Below are 24137 nucleotides of genomic sequence, written 5' to 3'. Positions count from 1 at the left end.
ACAGTGTATGATCCTGGAGGAGTTGTTTCATCCCTCTTCTCATCTCTGAAATGAGGTTAATAATTTTTACCTTTTTTATTAAAGAGCATCGAGATTAGTGGGTGAAGGCTGCTCTAAAAGAGCAAACTATGATTACCATTACTGCTGTTGGTACATAAAAACAAAATTACTAGAGTTAGATGTATGTACTTTACAGGCCAAGTGATCATTTTTTTTTATTAGGACTTTTATGACCCATTTCTGGAACGTATAATGTACTCTAAATGTGTAATTTCATGATAGACTGAAATTGCTCCTCTGGAAGCATTCAAATCTGCTGGATAAATAATACCCTTTCAGTAAAAGTTTTAAGTACACAATAGAGCAGTTCCACTAAGTACACCCTCTTGGTCTGTTAAGTACCTGACATATTTTTGTCCGTAGAACCTTCCTTTATTCTCATGATCTCAATATGATAACAAATTCAAAGAAACAATCAAAGGCTTTGATTCAGATAATGTTATTTTAATTATCCTTCAGAAACTTTTTCTGGTAATATTGAGGTAGTTGAAAGGATAACTTACGAGGACTATCTGGCTGACTCAACCAGTCAGAAGTATAAAGTTAGTGGTAGTGCTTCATCCTTTAGCTTTTCAAGCTTATGTGCGTATTTATATTTAGATGTCTTTATGTTCAACCAAAGGCAGTTAAGTCAAGACAGGGTTCTGAGCTGATGCAGACGTAACTGCATTTAGCTTAGTGATGAAAACTTGGATTTCCTTGCTTTTGTCAGTCTGGATCACAGTTGAAAGGTATAACTATTTGATGTTATTAAGTTATGTTTATACCACTTTAAAATTTCAAACAAACAATAGCGGTAACCAAGTTATAATTTACCTAGTTACATTTTCTTATTAATTACTTTTTTAAATTGCTGTAGTCCAAACTGCTAAGGGTGTCTCAGCCCTGTATATCATGAGGTTGCAATTTGTGTTAATGCAGCCATACCAGCTTTGAAACGAGCAGCTCCTGTATTACAGCAGCAATTCACAACAGGGGCTTCACCAGGACCTGCGAAAGTACTGAATGGTGGTGTCCCTTGTCATTCCATCCATGCTTTTCTCTATCCCAAAGTTAGCTAGTATAAAGCAGCAGACGTGAAACGTCATGTAAATGAACCCTTTAATCAGCTGTGGTATAGCAGCCTGAAATGCTAGAATTTTTAAGAATGCTGGTACATATTTTCATAATAAAAATATCACATCTAGAGCTACAGGATTTTCATCACCATGCCATAAATACAGTCAAAAGCATTTGTCTTTTATTTAAAGAAGCAAACTATAAATGCAGAGTATGTGGCTATATAGTAATAGGCAATTTCTTTTTTTTTTTAAAAAGTCATCATTCCAGGATTCAAACATACGAAGGAAAATTTTGAAACTTGTTTTAAAAACAAACAACAAAAAAGGCCAAATTAGCTGATCTTCAGGTTGGATTTTGAAAGCAGCTTGAAAGCTATGTAAGTTCACTGAGTGACTTGGAAAATCAGAGCCTTAGAATTTTATGCATGCAGGCACCAGACCACAGCCTGAGTACCAAGCAATTTGCACCTCTGTTTTAGGCTTCAAGCCCTTCTCCTTCTATGTTAGGCCCTGGCAGACAACTTGGCTGTTTGAGCAGAATTACCTACTGTTCCCACTTTTCCTACCACAGTCCTACCATACCTACTCCCTGGGCAATGGTATCCGATGGCAGGGCAAAGTTCAATGCAGCCTCCCCCTGACAGGGCAATAAACCCTGCTGTCCAAGCACTGGTGCCAACTTTACAGAGGTAGAGCTAGGACTGACCGAAGAAAAGGTATTTCTAGGAGACTAACTGCAAATAGCTAATTCTCTATAAGGACTCCTACTAAGGACAGTCCCAGTTGAAAGTTACAGCTTCTTTCTGAAGAATAAAAATGATCAATCTAATGTTCTGATCTGCTAGCTAGGTTCAGACCAAAAATGTTGTCTTTTGCAAGAGGAAGCAATTTGTAAGAAAATAATATAAATTCTGTAACTCAAAATATTTGCTTTTGGTTTGTTTTTTTTTTTTTTTTTTCTTTTCTTTTTAATTTAAAAAATAAATTAATGTATCTTTAACCAGACACAAAAGCCCTACATATGATAACAGAGCAGTTTAAGCTATATGCAGGAAAATCCTGGTCTCTTTCACAGCTTTATTATTAAAAAAAATTACGAAGAAGTTCCTGATATGCTACCACTGAAACAAAGCTCATATTAATAAACTTCTTGCTTTCAATTCCTTTTGTTTGCAGTGTTGGAAATTATTTTCTTCCCACTGACGAGCAAGAGTTTGAGGATAAAGCACCTGCTTATTTGGGCTTCAGTGTCTTTCCCCCGCGCCCTGGTGTGGGCAGTGTGGTGGGTAGTGCAGCGAGGGTGGGCTTGCCACGTGTGTGGGTTTGTTGTTGGGAAACCTTAACCTTTTCCTTGTGGGAAAGTTGGGCTGGGCCTTGGGAGGCACTTCCTTGATTAGCTGCACAGTGGGTGGTGGCCCCTCCGACAGACACTCTACTACGGGTTACGTGCTATCTTTAGACACCTACATCAGCATCTAAGGCCTTGTTGTTTAGGTCACTGCATATGGAGGAAGGTATCTAGTGTTAAGTACCCGCATTACTGTGCCCTGTGTGCTGTCTGTCCTGTTCCAGCATTTCCTGTGACTCGCTCGGTTCATCTCCCTCTTCTCCATCAAAGTCCTTACTCCAGCTGGGAGTTTGATCCTGAAGAGGGAAGAACACAAGTCACATACGGATGGATGCACAGGGTGTTCTGTAACTCTTTATCATCTCTTCTCGTGAAATCATGAGCTTGAGAGAGGAATCTATGTCATTTTTTGTATTACAAATCTGTTGAGATCAATGGAATTAGATGACTGTAAAATGGCTGCAGCAGAGAAAAGGCTCCAACCATTCATAGTATCAGTTTGTTAAGTCAAGGGGTAGTTTTTCATGCTTTAGTGGGAAATATCTATACAAAAGAAGCAATGAAAATATTATGAAAGGGACAGTTTGTAGTATGTGATACCAGCATTTAGCAGAAACCATTTTTACTCTGGAACTTTCATAATGGAACTATTGATTCTACTGACTGCCAAGACTCATGTTAGACACAAAGAAATTACTTTAGAAAGTTTAAAAGTATACTGTGTTTTTAAAGGGCATGCTGTATTTTTAAAATATGTATTGAATTCCAAGAGAATTCCTAGAGTACTGTGGTACTCTATAATTAGATTTGATTGCCTATAAACTTCGTAAGTCTCCTGTAATGCTGCTGTGATAACTATGAGCTTAGATTATGTAAGACATGGACATTTACAAAGTCAGAGCATCATACTAAGGTCAGAAAAGAATGGAAAATCTGTCGGGAAAGGAGAGGAAAACTCTCAATTGCTCTCATCCAGTTGTCTTGAATTGTTTGTAAGAAAGAGAACTGCTTACTTTCACAGTAAAACTAGACTAGACTAGATATATCCTAGACTAGGTATCTGAAACTGGTTGAAGAGTTCCAGTTGCACAACAAAAAGTAGCTGCAATGAGCAGCTGTCACTTTTGCTTGGAATAATGTGGTTTCTTCCATCACAGAAGAGTATACAAGACCGTATAATGAACATGGGCCACATATAAAATACTGGCACAGAACTTTTTGCTATTCTAGAATAGTTTAGCTGAAAATTAGCAAATTTACAAAAAGTGAGACACAACTTTTTAATTGGACCAGTGCTAAAGACTGCCTTCTAGACAAGTCCACATTCTCAGCTGGCAAAACTGCATGATACAATTTTTTCTCTTTTCAGGAGACAGTTTTGAGGTTTTTTTCACAGTAGAACCAAAAAGTAAATGCAAACAAATGAAGGTGAATTACAAAATAAACTGGTTTAAAGTTTTTGAACACTTGGGTAACACTATCAATTATATAACTTTTGTGGATATGGAATGATGATATATGGCAAGGCAAACCACACTTTGTCATGTGAATGAAGCAAAAAAAAAAATTATCAAAAACTGTTATTTTGTGTCCCCTGGCAAAGATTTTAATTAGAACAGCTTCTTCAACCTGTCTTAAAATACAGGCAAAACTGCTCAAGCTCTTTCTATTTCTTCATGAACTGCCTTTGCATATCATCTTCCAGCATCTTTCATATCTGGATTCCAAGCAAAAATCTAAATAAACAGTGTAACTGCCTTGAAAAGGTATGCGTAAGATGTGCAGTTACAGAATAGCCTGTAACAAGATCTCTCAGTGCCTACCTGCTGGATTTTGTAGAAAGTTCATCAATGTCACAGTGAGTTATTCAATAAAATACAAGGGAAAATCGGACTTTGTTGAAAATCGGGCATAGAAAGCTGTAGCTTTTGTACTAGCTTTCTGAACAAAATCAGAGATGCTGTGTGCACATATTTTGCCAGCACAGGAAAATGAGTGTGGATGACACTGAAGCCTGAAATAAGCAGGATTAAAAGTAGCAACTGTTGCCATTAAATATAACTTTATTTGTCAGGGGTGTTTTCTGCTTATGTAGCAGGTATGCTTTTATATATATATTAATTTATGGACAGGCAAGATACTTCATGAAGTAACAAGTTTGGGCTGTCTTAAGGAGAAATTAAAGTATGGCTGTTGGCTTCTGGGTGAAAAAAAATATATACTGTGAATTGAAGTTTATTAAGGCCTGTTGTAGTTAGTCACCTGGGTAAAATAGCAAACTCTTATCAAAAAAGACAATATACAGACTTCATGGATGAAAAGTGCTTTCTACTGGGAATTCCAGTTCTTTTTCTCTGCCACAGGAATGCCATCAGGGTATCATCTGCAGCACTTCCCATGGCCTGGCCACAGGCATTCAACAAAGTCATTCCAGGTGGAACGGGGAGCAGGGCAAGACTGCTTGGATAAGCTAGGGAAAATGGAAATTTCATCTACGATGGCTTAGAGGAATGCAGTTTTACTGAGACATAGGTCTTGGAAAGTATATGAGGGCCCTCTGTAAGTACACCTCAGGAGTAAAACAGGTAGGACAAAGAACCACCATGTAAATGAAAGATAGTGCTGGCACAATAAAAGATTATACAAACCTGTCTTCAACAAAACCAAACTGGAAATGACAGAACTGCTCCTACTCCTTGGTGAGGCTCTGGTCCAGTCTTACAGCTGAGGCAGGGGACTCCAGATTTTCCAGGACAGAACTGAGCAAGCCTGTGAATTCCAGGATTTTCTTCTGACAACAGAGGACTGGACTCACTGATTTGGAGGTTCCTTCCATTCCCATTTTGATGAGTATGGGCTGGTCCAGTAACTGTTACTATTCTGTTATTGTTTTCTTTTCTGTGGGAATAGGTTAATACCGTAAATGTCTGCTAGCTAGTTGGACTTACTACCCCTTTGGAACAAGCAAGTTTTGCCTCCTGTTTCTGCATTAGTTTTTCAAGACTTTGCCCTGCCATCTTCTGAAAACACTTCTCTTGCTGTGAACAGATGTATCATTAATTCTTTGCACTCCTGTTTATGTCAAAAAGTAGGCTGTTAGACATAGATAAAATAATTCCTCTGTGCTTTTATGTTGGCTTGCATTTTCTGGTGGGCAGCAAAGAACTGACCAGGCTTGTATCTTTTCATTTGTCCTTGTGATTGCAGTAGAGGTGTTTGTTAAATAATGAATGCATAAGCCTGTTTCATATTCTACTGGCCAGAAATTACACATGGACACTGTAGGAACTATCACCAAAACCTTTCTTAGAAATTTCGAAATCAGAAAAGAGCAAACCAAAATGTCCAGTCATGTAGTCATAACAAAAAATAATCAAATTTACATTTTAAAGTAAGAATACACTCAAAATTTAAAAACCTCTCTTGATACAGTGCTTAATAGCATCAGACAAGATTGAAAAGAATTGTATGAACAGAATATCAGTAAACTGTATCTTTTGTTGTCAGTTTATTTTGAGTGATAAAATATCAATGTAAGAAAAAATGACACTGAAGAGGAAACAATGATAGGAAGGGGTTTGAAAGTCAGCAACTGGTTCTAAGTGGGAATTAGATACTAAGTCTCAGCATGACTAGATAATTTTTAGCTCTCTATATATATCTTTTGAGTGGGAAGCTGGAATATAGAAACTGAATGCTGCTTTAAGTTTTAAAGTGGTTTAAACCAGCTAGATTTGTGTAAACTAAGTTGGAAGCGAAAGCAAGGTTTTTTTTCTTTTTAGGTATCACTGTTTGGGGACTTTCCCCCGAGTACTGTTCAAAATTGTTTTATTGTGACGCATTTGTTGTTTGCTGATCTGTGGTAGATACCAGAGATGCTACTTTGGCTCACCCTTGCATTCTTGGATTAGAGCACTAAGACTTCTATATTCTGTCTTGTTAAATTTATACTTATTATTTGGGTGGCTATATGAATGGTGCTATTGCTCATCCACAATGAAATGCAATTAAAAGCCCTTTCCTAGGGACCAGAGTCATGAAGTAATGGACTGTCTTTTCCTTGGGTTCCCAGATTCTCAAGGCTCAGAGAGAATAAAACAAAGTGCTGTGAAATGGTTCTGCCACACCATTTTAACATTTAGAACATGGAAAACAATGTTTGTGTTTGTGTGTGTGTGTGTGTGTGTGTGTGAAAATTTCAGTGAGGAGCTACATACCGTCTAAAAAGTACTTGTAAGGTCCATACATTAGTTACATCTGTGCACTGGGGTAAATCTGAAGCCAATTTACCCTGCCTCCTGGATGAAAATATTTTTAATCTTTGTCTGTGAATATGTTTACTAAAATTTAAATTTCCAGTTAAATTTCCAGCTAAAACAAAGGTTTACAAGATCATAAATAGGCAAAGACTGAAGACTTGTGCTTTTCTTTTCCAAACGATGTCATCGAAGGAATATTATCCTACAGAGAAGAGTCAAAGTAGGACAACAAGAAATAAAAAATAATCTACTTATATTTTGAAAGGCAATTGGATGTTCTTTAACTGGACAGTAAAGGAACTATTTTAAGTGCTTCCTTTTGCTTCAAACAGGTGGCTGAAGCATGCTATTTGGAGTTCATTTACAGTCAATTGATTCATGGCTAATAACTTAAAAATACTACACTTCCTGAAAGTGTTATAGCCAAAATGAGACAGTCAAGCCTGAAGCCTGAATTAAGTTGCATTCTTTTTAAGGAACAAAAAACACTGACATTTAACTCAACTGTATTTTCAAGATCTTGTTTGAAATTCATATGATAAGTCCCACGACAGAGCGGTTTTATTTGTTTATTTATTACAGCAATGTGTTTATTTAGTACCTCCTGTGTGCACTGAAAAACAAATTAAAATCTTGCTGCAATAATGTCAGTATTTAGATTAGGAGGTACAGTGCTTTTGCCTTCACTGTGTCTTTTTTAACTGATTTTTTTTCTCTTTTAATTGCTGTAATCCTTCTCCTTTCAATCTCACCTGCACTTCCCATGGAAATTTAAAACACTTTGTAAATATAGCTGATTTAACTCTCATGACATTTCTGCTAAGTATATCCCATTCTTGTACAGGAAATAGAGACACAGAGAAAATGAGTATGATCTTCAGCAAACTACTTACAGCTTGAGCCACTGCTGGGATACAACCTCTGATGAAATGTTGGCTGCACTGGAGTCATCAGTATAACTCCTGTTGAGTCCAGCAGAATCAGCCCCAGTGTCCTAGTTCACGGTCCTGTCCCATTTAGTAATAAACTGGAATAAGCATTGCATTTATAAAAAAAAAAAAAAAAAAAAGTCTTTAGTCAATAGCTTTCCATGCCTTCTCTTCTCATCTTGCAGAATTGGAGAATAAGAGCTTGTCTGCACTCAAATAATCCTTCTTCTCAGTGCTGCAGTTTCTGCAGTAAAAACACACTCATGTATTTTATGGGTCTGACCAGTACATCAATTTTAACATTCTTATAACACTGTAGCTGAAAAAGAGGGAGGTAAGGGAGAAATCTTTCTTTGAACAATCCTTAGAGATACTTTCCAAAGTTGACAAGGAAAGTTCTGAAAATCCTTACAAGGTTTGAAGGTTTCTTCATATTTTCATGCAGGGAAGTGGGTTGTTCCCTTCCATGAGAGACCATTAAAGGATTATTTGTCCATATCCTGTAGTTAGGGGAGAAAAAAAAAATTCTTTAAGTAGTCTCACAGGAATTAAGATAAATATTCTATCTTTCAAAATATGTATTTTTTTCTAATATTTCATTCAAAAGCAGTATATATATATATTTTTTCTTCTTCTTTTTCTTAAAGCCACTGCCTCCTTGTCATGACTCTAAGGAATCTATGCAGGTGTACAAACAGCACTGCAAAATAGCAGAAGAGTACCATGAGGTCAAGAAAGAAATTGCTCTGCTGGAAGAAAGAAAGTGAGTAGCTTTCCCAAAGTATTTATGGTTGCATATTCTGTTTGTAAAATCCTGTTTTAAACATGAGGGTTTCACATGGAATTTTCTGACCTTATACCTCTGTCTGGTGGTCATGGTACAGCACAACAGTTAGGCCATTGGCCCATAGGATCAACTGGGGCCACTAAAGACACAGAGTTGTCATAGTTCTGCACCCTCAGTTGTACAGATGTCTCTTAAAACCTTAATTAACAGCCTCCAGATCACATAACAATCTAGTTCAGCTCCTGCAAGTCCCCTCTTTAGTTTTAGGGAAATTTTTTTCAATTTAACTTTACACGTTTTAATGAAGAACACAGCAGATCCTCAGTTAGGTTTAGAGTACTTGACAACACTAGTAATCATTTCTCTGTGAGGTGCATTGACTCTGTGTACATTGACATTTTAGGTGTTCATATCCAAAGTGCGTAAGCTGGAGACTTGTTTTCTTGTCTATGGCCTGTACTTATACCCCTGTGATCTTTGCATGACTATTAAATGGCAAAGTGCACTCCATGACTCTCAGTCACTTTTCACAAGAAACCTGAAAAAGAAATTAAGAGAGAGGGAAGAGGGTGAATAGTGAAAGTTTTTAACAGACAACCAACCCCAAGGAACAGTTACTGCTAAGTAAACTTTCTCTTTCATGCTTTTTCATTTTTATATTCATGACTTCAAGCAGCGTTGCCTTCCTCAGAGAGAGCTACCTCACTGTCAATCTCTGAGACTTCTCATGAAAATGAAGACCAGATCATAATTTTTCCAAATGCTGCTTGAACAGAAACATCTGTAATACAGCAGCAGGGGTTGAAAGAGCTCTGTTGCAGAGCGGGCTTTGAGTAGAAGGAGGACCACTCTATCTGTTTCACAGCAATCTTTGCACAGCTGAACGTGCAGTTCAGCCAACTTTGCATCCATGGGAGTCTCCAGCTGCAGAGGCAAGCTGGTGAGAGGGAAACTGCTGAAATCCTGTAGTCTTACAGGTAATATAGCCAAAGATCTCCTTGAATCAGGGTTGACGGCTACAGGCACAATATAGTTAGTTGTTGCCTGAAGTGTCGGAACTAGTTGAGGTTTCCCACTACAAATCTCCTTCCACTGTAGGACCTGCATGGCACTCAGTTGCTGACAGACTGGCACAAACATTGGAAAAGAAGTAAAAATAACAAGAAAAGATTAACACATTGTCCCAGTGTTTGCATTTGATTCATCATTGATTAAACTTGGCCAATCAAAAGTATTTTGTTTTTTAAAAATGATGTAGAAAAGATAATTAAATCAAATAATTTTGCAATAGTTTGCCAAATTTGATTGTCTAATATAAGTGTATTTAGCATCCAAGTGAATTAAGTGGAAACCATGTGAGTTTGTCTTCTCTGAAAATCCAAACAGAATATAAAATATTAAATGGTTAAGTGCTTAACTTTAGATGTGTAAGCTCAAAAGGTAGCCTTAGCTCATTTGGTTTTTACAGTCTACTGTACATCCCTGAATGAGTTATGCACATTTATGAAGTAAACTTGGAGCCCTTGAAAAGTAGACTCACATATAATATTTTGGCATTTACTAGAATGAAAAAAATGCCATTTTAATACACTTTTGCTTATTTATAGAGTCTGTGGTATTAGCTGAATTGGAAATATTTTGCTCATTAATGACAATGACAAATATATGCACAAAATTGTTTACCTGAGCTCAAAACTATCCTAATCAACCTCTGAGCCCAGAAGTCAGCCTCTCATCAGTGCTAATCCCAGATGAATTAAGGGGCTTCAGGCTGGCATTTTCCTTCATTCCTCCAGTGGATGTCAACAGTGGAACAATGTGAGGAAGCTTCCATACCATTCCATAGGTTCAGCTACCTTTGCTCAACCTGTTCTGTGGATAAAAGATTTCATGCCCCAGTAAACGTATGTTAAGAGTGGCTGAATAAGGCAGCAAATATAATTACATTATTGTGACTCATATGTGCATTCTAATTACATATCTGGCCTAGATATTCACATGCTGAGTAGCTGTGAAATGCCTGAACATGACAAATATCAGTGCAGCACCTTTCACCACCTTCCAGATCTCTTAATCTGAAAAAGTGGTCCTACAAACACTGGGATTAAAGATGCCTAATTTCCTATAGGTTAATGCACTGGGATTACTTGATTTTGAGGTTTTAAAAAGCTGCAAGTCCCAGCTGAAGCTTTTTTTCTTCAGATGGGAACTATTTATGGCTCCTCGTTCCAGGTAGATTCTCTATTTTGTAATGTTTTGGAGGAGGTCTCACAATGCTGTCTTTCCCTTTGGAATGTCTTTCCTTTCTGCAGCAGTCTGTTTCTATAAAACCTTCCAGAAACTAACTGAGACTTCTTCACTGCATGAAGTTTGGTTGAAATTGGAAGGTGGATTAAAAAGTTGTTAGGACACATATACCTTTACATACATGTAAGTATATACAGCCTGAACACATTAACCTTGATTTTTACATAAAACTAGACAGAAAGGGAGTATAAGTGTGGAGTTGAAGGAATAAGCAAGAAGTAGAAGAGTGCTTTGGTCCAGTGATCGCTGATTTACATCTAAAAATGTTCTCAACAGTTACAGTTTGAAAGTAAAAGGAAGTCTGTGGGGTAGCATATGCTGTATGAAGAGGAGAAGAGGGGATTACAATGGCTGGGGTGGTACACATGTTGTGTGACTGTTCCATTTTTAGAATGAAAGGATGCTTTGACTTTTCTAAAAAGTCTGATGAGGTGCACAGCTTTTAGCCTCAAAAGCAGTTATAATCAAATTGAAAAGATGGAGTTTGCAGCTTTCTGAAATTTTCCCCTGTTGTAGGTATCTATCTTTAACATTTAAATTTGAATGTATGAAAGGAAAGATTCACAACTGCCTAATACACCTGCTATCTATTGTCTATTTCTTTTAAATACTATTTTGATAAAATGGACAAAGATAGAGTTTCATCCCTTGTAATGGGAACAAATAATTTATGTAGTGTTTTTCAGTGTATACCTTTACTAAGGGCAACCAGAAGTGCTGTTGGACGGTGCCCCTGCCAGTTCTCCAAACTTCCTCTCCACATGTCAACTCAGCTGTGGAATTAAAAGGTCAAGTCTCACCTGGCAGTGTCTGCACCTGTGGTGCCCACTGGTAGTACACTGCACACAGAATACTGAAGATAATGATTGTCAGGAAAAGAGCAGAAGATGGATTGAGCAAATATTTTTGATTTTTTGGCTAGGAGGAAGAAGCAATGTTAACATGACATAAATGTCCATACAGGTACTGGAGCTTTTTAGTAAAATAAAAACATAGAATAGTATTCATTCTACTTTAAACAATTTTTGTTCCAACCTCCAAAGATCAGTGTAACCTTTTATACATAAAATAATACATGCAGGTGTATTTATAAAGGGGGCATCTTTAAGAAAGAGGAAGTTGAATAGCATTGTTTTAAAGAGTCAAAAACATTTACTCTTTTGCAACTTTTCAAAGGCTTTTAAGTCTGCTTAGCTGGACTTGTCTCCCACTGTAGTGTGAAGATCAAGTATGGCCAAAGTATAGAAAGGCAGCGGTGTAAAGTGACAAGGGTTGCTTCTTGTCAAGACAAGAACAGAGTATATTTGCCCCTTTTTCTTGTATGCAATGTAGATGGCAAGAGAATATGCTAGGCTCGGAGTGGGAGAGAATACAACTATTTCACAGGAAAATGGGAAATGTGAGAGAGAAAGGGAGGTTGCAGGTTCAAAAAAGGGAAGATGAAAGTGCAAAGCAAGTAAGGGGAAAAGTTACTCAGGAAAAAGACAAACAAAAAGAAGCAAGAAATTGAAAGAATTTAAAAGAATATTGGTTAGATTTTTTTGCTAATATAAATCATCCTAGCTTTGCTTGCTGTCTTCACTCAAACTCTTCCCCTTTATGCCAGCAATAGGTAGTACAAGGGACAAAATCACTCTGGAATGGGAGACACGATCAAAAAGAAAGAAAAGGGTGTGGAAGTGAGAACACACCACATTTAGGTCACAGAATGTAATTTAATTTATGTTCCAGAAACACACATGTATTTCCATAACAGATGTTTTTGGGTATCTAAGTTTGGGTGAAAGGGATGGGATAGCTGGTTATTTTGAGCACTTGTTATATTGCTATTACTAGATAATGACCCTGGATTATGTAGTTAAATATTAGAGTTGCCATGGTTGCTAGCTATATCTTATATTCTTAGCACTGGCTGGTTTTCTCTTTTTCCTCCCCCAGACGATTCCAATATAACTCTCCAAAAAATATCATTTGATCACCACCTGGTTTAAGATCACTCTTTTCTCTGCCATGGATATGATTTCTTTTCCTTCTTTTACACATATTACAGTAGACATACAGTGGAGATGTCTGCTTAATTTTGTGGGATCCTTACATATGCTTTAGCATGCTCTCATGACCATAGGCCTCTTTCTAAGGACCCAAGTACAGATGGTTTCTCCAGGTGCGCTATTTCTGGAGTGCCTTTCCCAACACTGTTGAGACAAGTAGTCTTTAGATTTTCAGGTACTGCAGAAAAGAACTGGTGTAAACTGTAAAGGCAACCTTTTATCTTAATAATTTTCCCATTCTAGATCTGATTTTTCATCATCTCACATGTATCCAAAATACATGTTACTTGCCAAATAGTGGAAATGACAGCTTCAGCTTTTCTAATACAAATAGAAACCTCAACTTGCCCGATTGCAGTGATGAATACTTACCAACCTTTTATGTGCTGGTATCCGAGACGTATTTAATTTACATTAAAACAGGCTGTCTCATTGTGTTAAAAATTTATTAGTAGTCTTTGAACACACAAGGTCAGTCTCTTCGGACAGCAATTACCTTACAGGGTCTCATGATTCCTCCTGATGTGAAAGCCATGTCAAATATGGGAAGAGTAAATGACCTTATGGCCACCAGAACACACAGACACATGTTAGCTGGGAAGAAATGTGTTGTACCACAGATGCATGGTTCCGTTCATAACGGGGAAAAGACAAGTCTCTCTTTGCACTGTGAAAGCTGTTTTCCTTGAGTCCAATCCATCTCCAAATACACACCTCCAGATAGATTTATCTGCTTTGTCTGTCACATTTCGTGGTATTTATTCATTGTGAATATTACTATAAAGGAATTCTGCTGTCTGCATGGTTGGTCCTAAAGGCCAGGACAAGAGAAATAATTTCCCTACGACCATGCTGGGGTTTTCTCCTGCTCTGGTATGGATTGTGGTTTATTGGTTTATGATGCAAATCGTCTTCCCTCCCCTACCGAACCCCTTCCCCAAAAAAGAACACTTAAACTATACATTACAGATTCTCTCAAATCTTCAAGTACCTCAGCACCATTTTAGAAAATACCTTTATCAATGCTGTTAGTATTTAAACTCAGGGTAACCATTAACAGAAAATACAGAATACACAGTGCTAGATCTATTTATTAAGCACCCATAACAAAGGCTAGATGGTGCAAGAGCTTAGTATGGTGTTCTTTAACCTCTGGAAGCTAAGTTCAAATCCTGGATTAGATCAGAAGCAAATGTTAGTTACTGTCCTCATCCTTTTGTGAGCTTCGTAAACCACACCATTCATAACATTTAGCAATTCCCTGGTACTCTAATTTTAGATCTCTGTGACAGGCTGGCAGTATTTGCCTGAAACATCACCCTACCCTGTAAACAGGTGTTGATCCTGATGGGAAGGGAATAAGTGGGTTCTGCTGACTCAGAAGCAGGCAATTTTACTACCTCAGTACAAGGAAACTGCTTTCTGCAAGAGAGGTCCTAGAGTGTGGACTACAGCAATGAGTATATTTTGATTTCAATGCATTTGTATTTTGTTTAATAGCAAAGCTAAATCCCAGGGGGGGAAAAAGTTATCTGTGCTTCTTGAGTATTACTGGAGAGCAGCACAAAAGCCATGCCTGCGCAGAGACTCATCAAATCAGGACTGACATTCATTTAATAGAGCTGTCTGAATTTGCACACTGTCTGTCTGTGCCACTCCTGGCTCAAGCCCAAATAGAGTAGCTAGTACCTTTCTTTTACACATACTCTAGAAGTCCCCATGGAAGAGGTTTACTTGCTTTTAAGATGCTGATTACCTATTAGTGTGTCCACTGCATCTCCCTGTAAGAACCTTGTAAGTGTAAGATAAGTAAGGAAGAATAATTCTGAATTAATTTGTTAGGAACTCTTCTGAGTCAACAGTCCATAATTTAAAGGAGCTTAATTTATTCCTCATTTCAGCATTGCACCAGTAGAATAACTGCAAAAAAGCATTTCTGAAACTCTCTTTTAGTCCTAAAAGACAAAAATCTTTAAGAGGAAGCCCTAAGAGACTGAAGTGATTGGAGCTGCTGGACTTGTAAAATCCCATTGTCCCTGTATGCATTTCTCATTCTCTAAAGCACACATGCAATTACTCCTTTGTGGCCTACAGTCCCATTAATAGGAGCTGCAGTACTGAACCGTCTAGCAAGATCAGTTCATCTTGACCAATTTGAAAATTGGTTGATCTAGCATGGCCGAAGCAAAGAGAAATTAATCTGTTAATGGCTTGCTGCTTTTAAAATTGTTTCAACCATACTGTGCCAAATGTTAATAGAATTCTGCTGAACAAAAATATGCTCTTGATCCATTCTCTTGAAGACCTGATTGAATATACCTTTCACCTGGTGAAAGGAAAAAGGCCTTGCTGCAGCATAGCTGCTAGGCATTACCTCAGTGGTATAAAAAAAAGCCAACATATTTAGCTGTGGGAACGTTTGCATGTAGTTCAACTTCTCGATGATGTAAAATTCCTGTAACGGCTTCTAGCTCTTCGCTTCTTCTTTTTTTTTTTTTTTTTTTTTTTTTGTATGGGAAACACAGTTGAGAGAAATGAGTGTGCCAGGGGTCTCTTCAAACTTGTGTCTCCTTGAACTGCAGTAACGGTGACTGTAAAAAGCTAAACCGTGGGCAAGCAGTGCTATCACTGAAAGCTGTAGTAAAGACAGAGGAAGATCAAACCGATTCTAAAAGAAGGCCAGATAGAAGTATTTGTCAAAACCTAGGTCCTTACAGTTTTGCTGCTGTAAGTGGTAGTTCTGCAGCTGTAAGTAATGTAAGTAATCTGCCAATACTGAAATGTTATCATTTCATGAATGCTCTGACCTGTGGCAATGGAATTACTGACCTGTAGGAATTTCCTGTCTGAAAGCACTGGTCTAGCTTGACAAGAGGGCTCCTTTAAAGGCTGAAAAACCTATCCACTTTGAAGGCTTTACATCTTCCCACTGATGATCTACAAGCATTGTTTTGACATGACTACAAAATAAAGTCACAGGGCTATGAACAGTTAAAGATTAACTAATCTCTGAGATAGCATGATCAAAAGAATGAAGAACCTTTTAGAAGAGACTTCCTCTAGCAGGGGTGAATAAATGATTTGACTTAAAGGGGAAAAAAAGCAGAGGCCAAGCTAGCCTGCTGGGTAACTAAGTGGAGAGTGATTAGATACCCTGTGAGTTACTCATGCCTCCAGTGTGTTTTGTTTTAAGACCTCTTTTATCTTAACTTGTGTTGAGGTAATTTCAGTTGATACTATATGGAGACTCCAGCTCCTGGCCAGCTCTGGGAATACAGACCACTGTGTGACTCCATCCAGAAAGAAGCAACAGCTCAAATCCTCCTGTGTCTGCTCTCAAAAAGACCAGGAGAGGTCAAGTTTGCAGCTCTATCACTCTTCGTCAGCAGCAGGGCTAAGGTCTGAGCATAAATGCATTATAGAAACAATATAGTTCATATTCATGTGCCTGGTGTTTACTAGAACCATTTTTCTTTGTAGGAGAGAAAAGGAAACCAGGAGTACTTCACAGAATTTACTGATAAAGCTAAGCAACTGAACAAAAAACCCCTCACTCTCTTTCATTTATGCTTGGTATTGAAAGAAAAAGAAATTGCTATTCTTCAGGCAAAATATTAGCATGCGATCTCCAAGAACTTGATTTTCCCCTGTGAACTGCATGTTGCATTCTTGCTGAAGTTAGAGATGCTTGGAGGTCCTCAGCATTTTGCAGGTTTGGTCACTGAACAGCAAACCTATCAGAGATTTTGGCAGTTTCCTCTTTTAAAGGGAAAAACAGGACTCTAACAAATTAATTTTCTAGGTCTTGCACGATCTCAAGTAATAATACCATGTTAACAACCTATAGGCCAGCTTTAACCTAACACATGACAACAAATTTTTGCATACTGCTATTTTTAATCTTTGTTTTTTTTTTTCATAATCATCAGAAAGGAGCTGATTGCCAGGCTGGAACAAGTGGAAAAAGAAAGCATGGATGCTGCTCAGCTGGCTAAGGAGTACGCAGAACTGACAGAGGAGAACCGAACACTGAAGCTGGCCCAGACGCAGTGTGTAGAGCAACTGGAAAAGCTCAGAATACAGTACCAAAAAAGACAGGGGTCCTCATAACTCTGAACTAGTTTATGTGAGGCAGTTAATACAGGATTGGTCCTGTGGTGGGAAGAGATTTAAAATAAATGTCTGTTTAATATGTTATATTACTTTACTACAGATACAGAGTATGTAGAAGTCTATATTTGATTTAATGCTTGCCAGTCAGTAGCTTAATATAATGGATATTTCATCCATTATATAATGGATATTTTATTTCAAGTAACATAATTGAAGTTAATCTATCCCCATTATATGTTCTAGTAGATCAGGTTTCTTTTCTAAACATATTTCTTCCAATTTAAGAAGATATGGACACACTAGAAAATGATATAAATAGTCTCTGTGTTGGGAATTTGGACCATACTAAGGCATACAACAGGGACAATGTTAATATATGGAATACATGTATGTTAATTTTAGTTTGGTGAAGATTTTTTTAATTATTTTCCTCATGCCTAAAGTGTTTGGAAGTTATCTTAAAAGAGAACTCCTCACTGATAAAAACTATTCTTCATTATACCACGTCAACTTTACATGGTTGTATAAAATCTGAGAAGTTGCACATTAAATATTGAAGTAACATAATTATTTTTTATTGGAGTGTATTGCCAGTAATCATTTTCAAGTTATGAAATTAAAAGGAAACAGATGACATCCAAATTTCCTTCTTAAAGCATAAAGAGAGCTTGAGTCTTTTTATTGTACTTTTTGGTGTGCAAGAAATGAAAAATTAATACGTGCATACTACCATCATAGCTTCAACTGAGAATATGTCAGTAAAAGTACTGTGAGGATACTTCGTTCTTATTTTCCGGTCAGTTTTGAAACATAAGTGGTTGTAAGTAGGGACAGGAGTTCCGTGATACACAAATAGCCTGGAAGTAAAATGTTAGTTTTACTTGCTCTCATTTTCCCTGTATTTTCCTAGATCAACTGAAAATTCTTTGTTATACTTCCATTTCTATCCATACAGTATTTTTTTCATTAAAAGCGGATATAGAAAAGCCATTTTATGCTCTGAATGTTCTTAAATCACCCTGTATTTTTAACTCTGCTTGACAGATGCAGCTTGTTACAACTTCATGAGGTTGGAATCCAACTTGATGTGTCATTAGGACTGAGATGTGTCTTAGTAATTGAAAACTATTAATTTAAGATTTCTGCCAGAACTTTAGCTTTTATTATTGTCACTAATCTATTATAAAAATGGGATTTTATGTTAATCAGAACAATTGCCGGCGAAGTCTTTTGGTACCAAAATGTTCCCCAGTCATTCTGGCGGCAAAGGGGACTCAAAAAAAAAATACAAGCTGCCGTGTACCTCTCTGTGCTGCCTACCTACAGTATTCCCTGCAGCGCAGGCGTGAAAACGGGCTCCGCGTTACCAGAGGCGCCCGACGGTGCAGGGGGAGCGGGCGAGGAGGCAGCGGGCGAGGAGGGACACAGCCTTGTCCCCACTTCTCCTCCCGAGCCACCGGGGCAGGGGCTGCCTGGGCCTCCCGCACCGCTGGCTCCCTTACCCCGGCCACGGCAGAGACACGAGGGGAAATCCCCACGCCAGGCACGTGCTTTCTGCTGGGATGCTCTGCTGGCGGTGTAACACTGTATTTATTCATCTTTCATCGTTATCTGAGGGTCTGGTTTTCACTATATCTTGTGAAAGTTGAACAGAAAAAACCCATCATGAATAAAAGCCACTCGGGATGTCAAGACTGGGAATGCTGGAAAAGCACCGGATGGGTTTTACACTGATGGGAAACATACCGTGTACAGACTTCAGGGCTTTGCTTTGAGCACAGGACACTGCAGAATCTAGGATGTATTATTTTTGTCTCTATTTATGTGTTTTGAATACGAGGACTCTCATTTTCAAAATGAATTTGTCATTTTAGTTGGAGATTTTTCCACCTAGCTTTGAAAATGTCAGCCAGTCTGATGATTTCAGTGAATTCATGGAAAACTATACAAAGTACATAAAATTATTTCATTAACAGACTGGCTTTGGGTGCAGATGGATCAGACAGCAGAACGTTACTTACAATTAACAGTGTTCACCTTGAAATTTTCTGTTTAAATGTAGTCATTATGCTTCAGATGTCAGAATAATAACAGATCATACTCTCAGAGGAAAAACCTGAGGGACAGTCACAGTCATGTGGAGAAGAAAATCTGGACCTTATTTGTGATACACAGCGATTTGAGAGTAGCTAGGGAATATGGTTTTTCTAACCTATAAATACTGAACAATATGGAAATATTCAGGAAACAGTTTTACAGGTGTACAGGCACTGAATTCATGACATGGTCCATCTACCAGCGTGGATAAATACGGAACACTTAAAACATCCCAAACTAATTGAAGTCAGACATTTTTATTTAATCTGGAGTGTGGCTATTTACAATCGAATTTTCCTTCTACTTTCAGTTATAGTGAAAGTAAAAAATAACTGCTTTGTATCAATATATTTGACTGCCAGCATGGATGCTCATGTGCCTGAGAATAGTGACTCATAGAAATTGCATCGCAATCCAAATGAGTAAAACTCATATAGAAGTACCAAGGAATTAAAATCGAAGTAACTCGTGAAAATAAATTTTTAAAGATAAAATAGCAGAGGAAATGGGATTCAAAGACAGGAAGGTAGACAAATGGAATTTTCCAAAAATATTCATAGGCAAGTGAAATTAAAATGCAGAAAAAACAGAAAGTCATTCAAGTGTTACAGAGTAAAAATGGCTAGAACAGCCTTCTGAGAAGTAACTGCTGTATCTATCATCCATCTCTTGATTTTTTTATCAAAAGCATAATAATAATGATAAACTTTTTCATATTCAATAAATCTCCAATTTTGACATGCTGAATTTTTCTCTAGGTACTACTTCGAACTGCATAGCTCTACTGACTCAATAGCTGAAATTAAGCTTTTTAAGAAAACATTTGTTTGTCATATTTATGCTGTATTTTCCAAATAGCCAATATGATTTGTGTCCTTCTGGTATTTAAGGAGAGATCTTAAACTGGTCTTCTAGCTAGGTCCATTGTAGGCATAACACTGTAAAAAAGAGTTTTATGCCATTATTTCAAAGATGTTTTTACAGTGCATTTCACATACTTATAATATGTAATTATTACATGTGTAATTTCACAGTTAGAAGCCAGTTTCAGCCTTTGAGTTCAACCGTTAATGGAACATTCAATTTTCTAACTTCTGACTACAGCCTGTGACAACTTGCAGCTCAATTCAGCAAAACAACAGGGCAGTCTGAGGCTCTTGCTGGCAATTCACCAGTGGTCAGTAGGCAAGGAAAGACATGTGAAAGACTCAGATGACAAAAGGAATTGCTAAATGCATACAGGTACGCAGATACAGTCTGTTACACAGATAAAGCATATTTCTTGCTATTTTCCAGATTATTCAGGTTAGCAAAAGTAAGCATGCCACTCTGATGACAAATGCATTTTCTTCAGACCACTTAAGAAAACAGTGAAGTACATAGCTTTAAAAGAACAAGACCTGTGCTTTCCATTTCCTATTATTACTAACTTCCTTCCATCATAACAAATGCTGAACAAGCTCAATTTAAGTATTCCAGTTAACAAGGATATGACTCATGCAGTCTTGAAACAGCCAGAGGCTAGGGCGATTTTACACTTGAAAAGTCTGGAAGATAAGAACCTGCAGGTTTGGGTTTGGTGGCTTTTTTTTAATGTTTCCCTTTCCAGCATTATCTTTGTTTTGACTGGTTCTGTGACTTACTGATCTTTGGAAGTGTGTCACCTTCCCCCAGAGGCTTTATTGCCATCTAGGCCTTTTGTGAGCATTACACATTGTTCATAGCAGGTACAAATATGCAGGGGTGCTACCTGGAGGTGTCTCAGCCTTTCCTTGGGCTATGTGGCTGGGAAGCTCTGGCACATGCCTGTTTGCTGCTTGAACTCCAGTCACAGACCGGCTCACAGAAACGAGCTAGTCACAGTCTTTGTCATGGAGTCGCTTGGTGGGTTTCCCTACATAAAATTCTTTGCTTGTTCAACGCACAAGATGGAAGTGTATGGAGGAGCAGGAGAGACCTTGTTGTCTGGAGCCTTGCCCCCTTTCTTGTGGAGGGTGCAAGATGTGCAGGGATCAAAGAAGAGGATTGCAGGGAAGTTTGGTCCAGTGATGTAGCAGGAGAAGTGATGGCCCTAGCCAGCAGGATTGTGAGAAGAGTTGGCAAAACCTGGATGCTGGCATGACTTTTCTCTGCCATGCACATATTTCCACAGACCTACATGCACACCCACAGACCTGAGGGTCTTCTCCCTCCTGTTAGAGTGTCCTGGCCTATATATGCATGGGTAATGTGGTGATGTACATCCTTGGAAAACCCGTGATGAGACTATTAACTATCTTCTTGACAGGTCTGGAAGATGTGGCACAACGAAGGCCTAGGGCTATTACTGAACAAGTACCATAAAGCTGGCCCCTGCTGTCTGTCCTGCTGGGCTTCTCCAGGACAAGACTGGACACTGTGACTGCATGACTGTACCACAGTGCACATTAAGGAGGGAGGGAGGGTTAGCAAGGCGGAGCTGAATGGGCAGCCTTGACCTTACCCTTTATTCTACCGAGTCCCTAGGTTTTGCAGTGTTAAACTGGGAATTACTGAGATGGTCCTTCAGATGCACACCAAAACTGTGCAGCTGACAATTTAAATTCAAAGCAGCCAATTATTTTATAAGAAGGAAAAAAAATCTACCTTGCTTGGAACAGTGCCCATCACCTCTAGGTTTTCCAGTGCTCCTTACAAGACATGTTATGCGTTAGTCATATCCTTATGAAAGAAAGATGACAATCATTCACAAATTACTGTTAACCTTGACCCAGGCTTTCTAGACTGCACAGGCCGGTGGCTTACACTGTAGAAAGCACAAGATCTAGCGTATGAGTCACTCAGCTTTTCTACACACCAATCATCAGTTCCCCCTTCTAAACCAGTTCCTTTAATCCCCCTGACCACAACCCATGCATCTGTACCCCCTACAGAGTAAGCAGCATCAGTCTAGAGCTCAGATCCAGTTGACTGGTGATCTCATGATGTGGTCTGATGATCGCCGTGTGCTTGAGATGGTTTCCAAACATTACAGTCATAATATGTTCTGTGATCGGTGCTGGTATATGGCAGCAAGGCACTCTGCCAACCTGCAGATGCTGGCTGAGAGATACTCTTGCTTTCTTTGAACTGGTTACGAAAATATGAGAGCAGGTGGTCTGTGGATTTAGTTATTTGCCTGAATGTTGTATTAAATTTTAATACAGAAATTAGGGAAATGAAATGAGGATGTGTGTGCTGATGTAACAAATGTGTGGCCAGATGCCAGACTGTGCCTTGGGTGGTCATAATGAGTAAAGTGAGATGAGAACTGTAAGTGAAGGAAAATAAGTAGTTACAGCTAGCAAGAGGAACTGGTGAGTGAGCTGTGTGCCTTAACTGCTTGCTTTCTTGCTCTTTACGGCTTGCACCAGTGGGATGTATAGGCTGTTGTCCCTAGCTCAACATTAAGAAGCTTTTGTTTTGGATGTTTCCCAAGGCTTTTCCAAGCTTAGTCTACATAAACATTTTATACTGGAATATTTAATTTGTTATGTTTTTGTCAGATATGTTTAGTATGAACAGAGCTATAGTGTGATAAAGATGCTCACAGCATTGCAGATGGTTCTTCTATAGAAAGAGAAGTAACCAGTATCAGTATATGACTCTATTCTGCTGATCAGGGAATCATAGAATATTTCAAGTTGGAAGGGGCCCATAAGGATCATTGAGCCCAATACCATGCCAACAGCTGAATTTGTATTAAAGGTAAATAAATTACAGTCTTGATAAATAGCCTATGTACAGTAAAAACTACACTGAATCTAGAGCATTTTAGTACTGAAATAAATGCATCCCCATTAATGAGCTTTTGCTTCTTTCATTGCACAAGTAGACTTTTGTGCTTTTATTAACTAGATCCCCAGTTACCCACATGAAGGGACAGAGGTGTGATGTTCTGCGATCGAAAAAACCTTCCACCTCTGTCTTGTGACTTTCCTACAAACATATGACACATTTCAGTGTACAACGCAGATTGCCCTGTGCCTACAGACCTTCTCCACAGCCATTTCATCGCAGTGCTCTTCCTAGATCGTTCCTTTGACTCTTGCTTGTCACATTCCTCTGCTGTGCTTGGATAGCTGAAATTAGTCAACCATTCTGAATTTTTAAGATAGGCAGAAACAAATGCATCATTTAAAAACATTACCTGCTAAAAACCTTGACTGTGTTGTGGCCAGACCCTGTGCAAGTACATCAGTATAGATGTTTACTGATTAGATGTCAGTAGAAAAAAAATACAAGACAAGTGTTAATATTCATAGAAGATAGAGGCACATTCAAACATACTCCTATAAATACTGTTCTTAATATTAGGCTTATTCAGGGAGCGCACTTCCTGGTTCTGTGTCTAATTGGAAAAAAAGCCCACTACTCACATATGAAATACCACCTCCTTATGAAGTTATCTGCACCAAGAAGAATGTGAACACTTATTTTTTAAATAATTTCTGAAAAGGATTCTATAAAGAAAAAAACCCCCACACATTACAGTTCCCAGCTAATTTAAATTACATTCAGCTATGCACTAACTGATAAAAATGTTCTTAGATCTATTTATAACCCTTTAAATAGCTTTCATTAGTTTATATCTGTAAAATATATCCTTACATTTGACTGTATGAGCTCCCTCTGGTGGGTGATGTGACATCTACCACTATATGATGAAGCAAATACAGATCCCTCAGTAAATGTTTTGGGTATACAATTATGTTTGTCCAAGTGGAGTTCTGTTTATTTAAGTGTTTATAGCTACTAATTCTCTGTATATCTAGGCATAGGACAGTGTACTAATTTCTCACCATTTGATCACATCTGAAACTACCAAAAGAGTAATATCCGATATTTTTAAGATAGTAGAGATACTTGAACAAAGGTGTAGTTTTCAGCAACACATCGGACAACAGCTAACATAAGCACACACATTAAATGAGTTATGGCATCCTAGAGAAGCAGGAAGAGTTCATAAAGCAAATTATATTGTAATATCTTTATTTGTCCAAAGTACTTCTGTTGAGTTCAGTTGGATTTATGTGCCTGTAAACCTGGCCTGTATGGCTTTACTTTTTCAAAGTAGTAGACTGTACTAACCAATTACAGAAACTTT

At 38.1% G+C, this 24137-nt stretch overlaps 1 protein-coding gene across 2 annotated transcripts in view; it reads left to right on the top strand.

The window, feature by feature from the left end:
• The window catches only part of MAP3K7CL (MAP3K7 C-terminal like), a 30942-nt gene extending 13057 nt beyond the window's left edge, over positions 1 to 17885 (top strand). For both annotated transcript variants that reach the window (XM_009963365.2, XM_033011352.2), the window contains 2 exons: positions 8305 to 8420; positions 16732 to 17885. In XM_009963365.2, the coding sequence (XP_009961667.1) occupies positions 8305 to 8420; positions 16732 to 16912 (297 nt within the window). In that variant the 3' untranslated portion in view covers positions 16913 to 17885. The remainder of the gene's footprint in view (positions 1 to 8304; positions 8421 to 16731) is intronic.
• Positions 17886 to 24137: the final 6252 nt, after the last annotated feature.

The sequence above is a fragment of the Tyto alba genome, unplaced genomic scaffold (genome assembly GCF_018691265.1).
Source record: "Tyto alba isolate M040663 unplaced genomic scaffold, T.alba_DEE_v4.0 Super-Scaffold_14, whole genome shotgun sequence".
Taxonomy (NCBI): Eukaryota; Metazoa; Chordata; class Aves; order Strigiformes; family Tytonidae; genus Tyto; species Tyto alba.
Note: the sequence above shows the minus strand (reverse complement) of the source record. Positions and strands in the feature narration are given on the sequence as shown.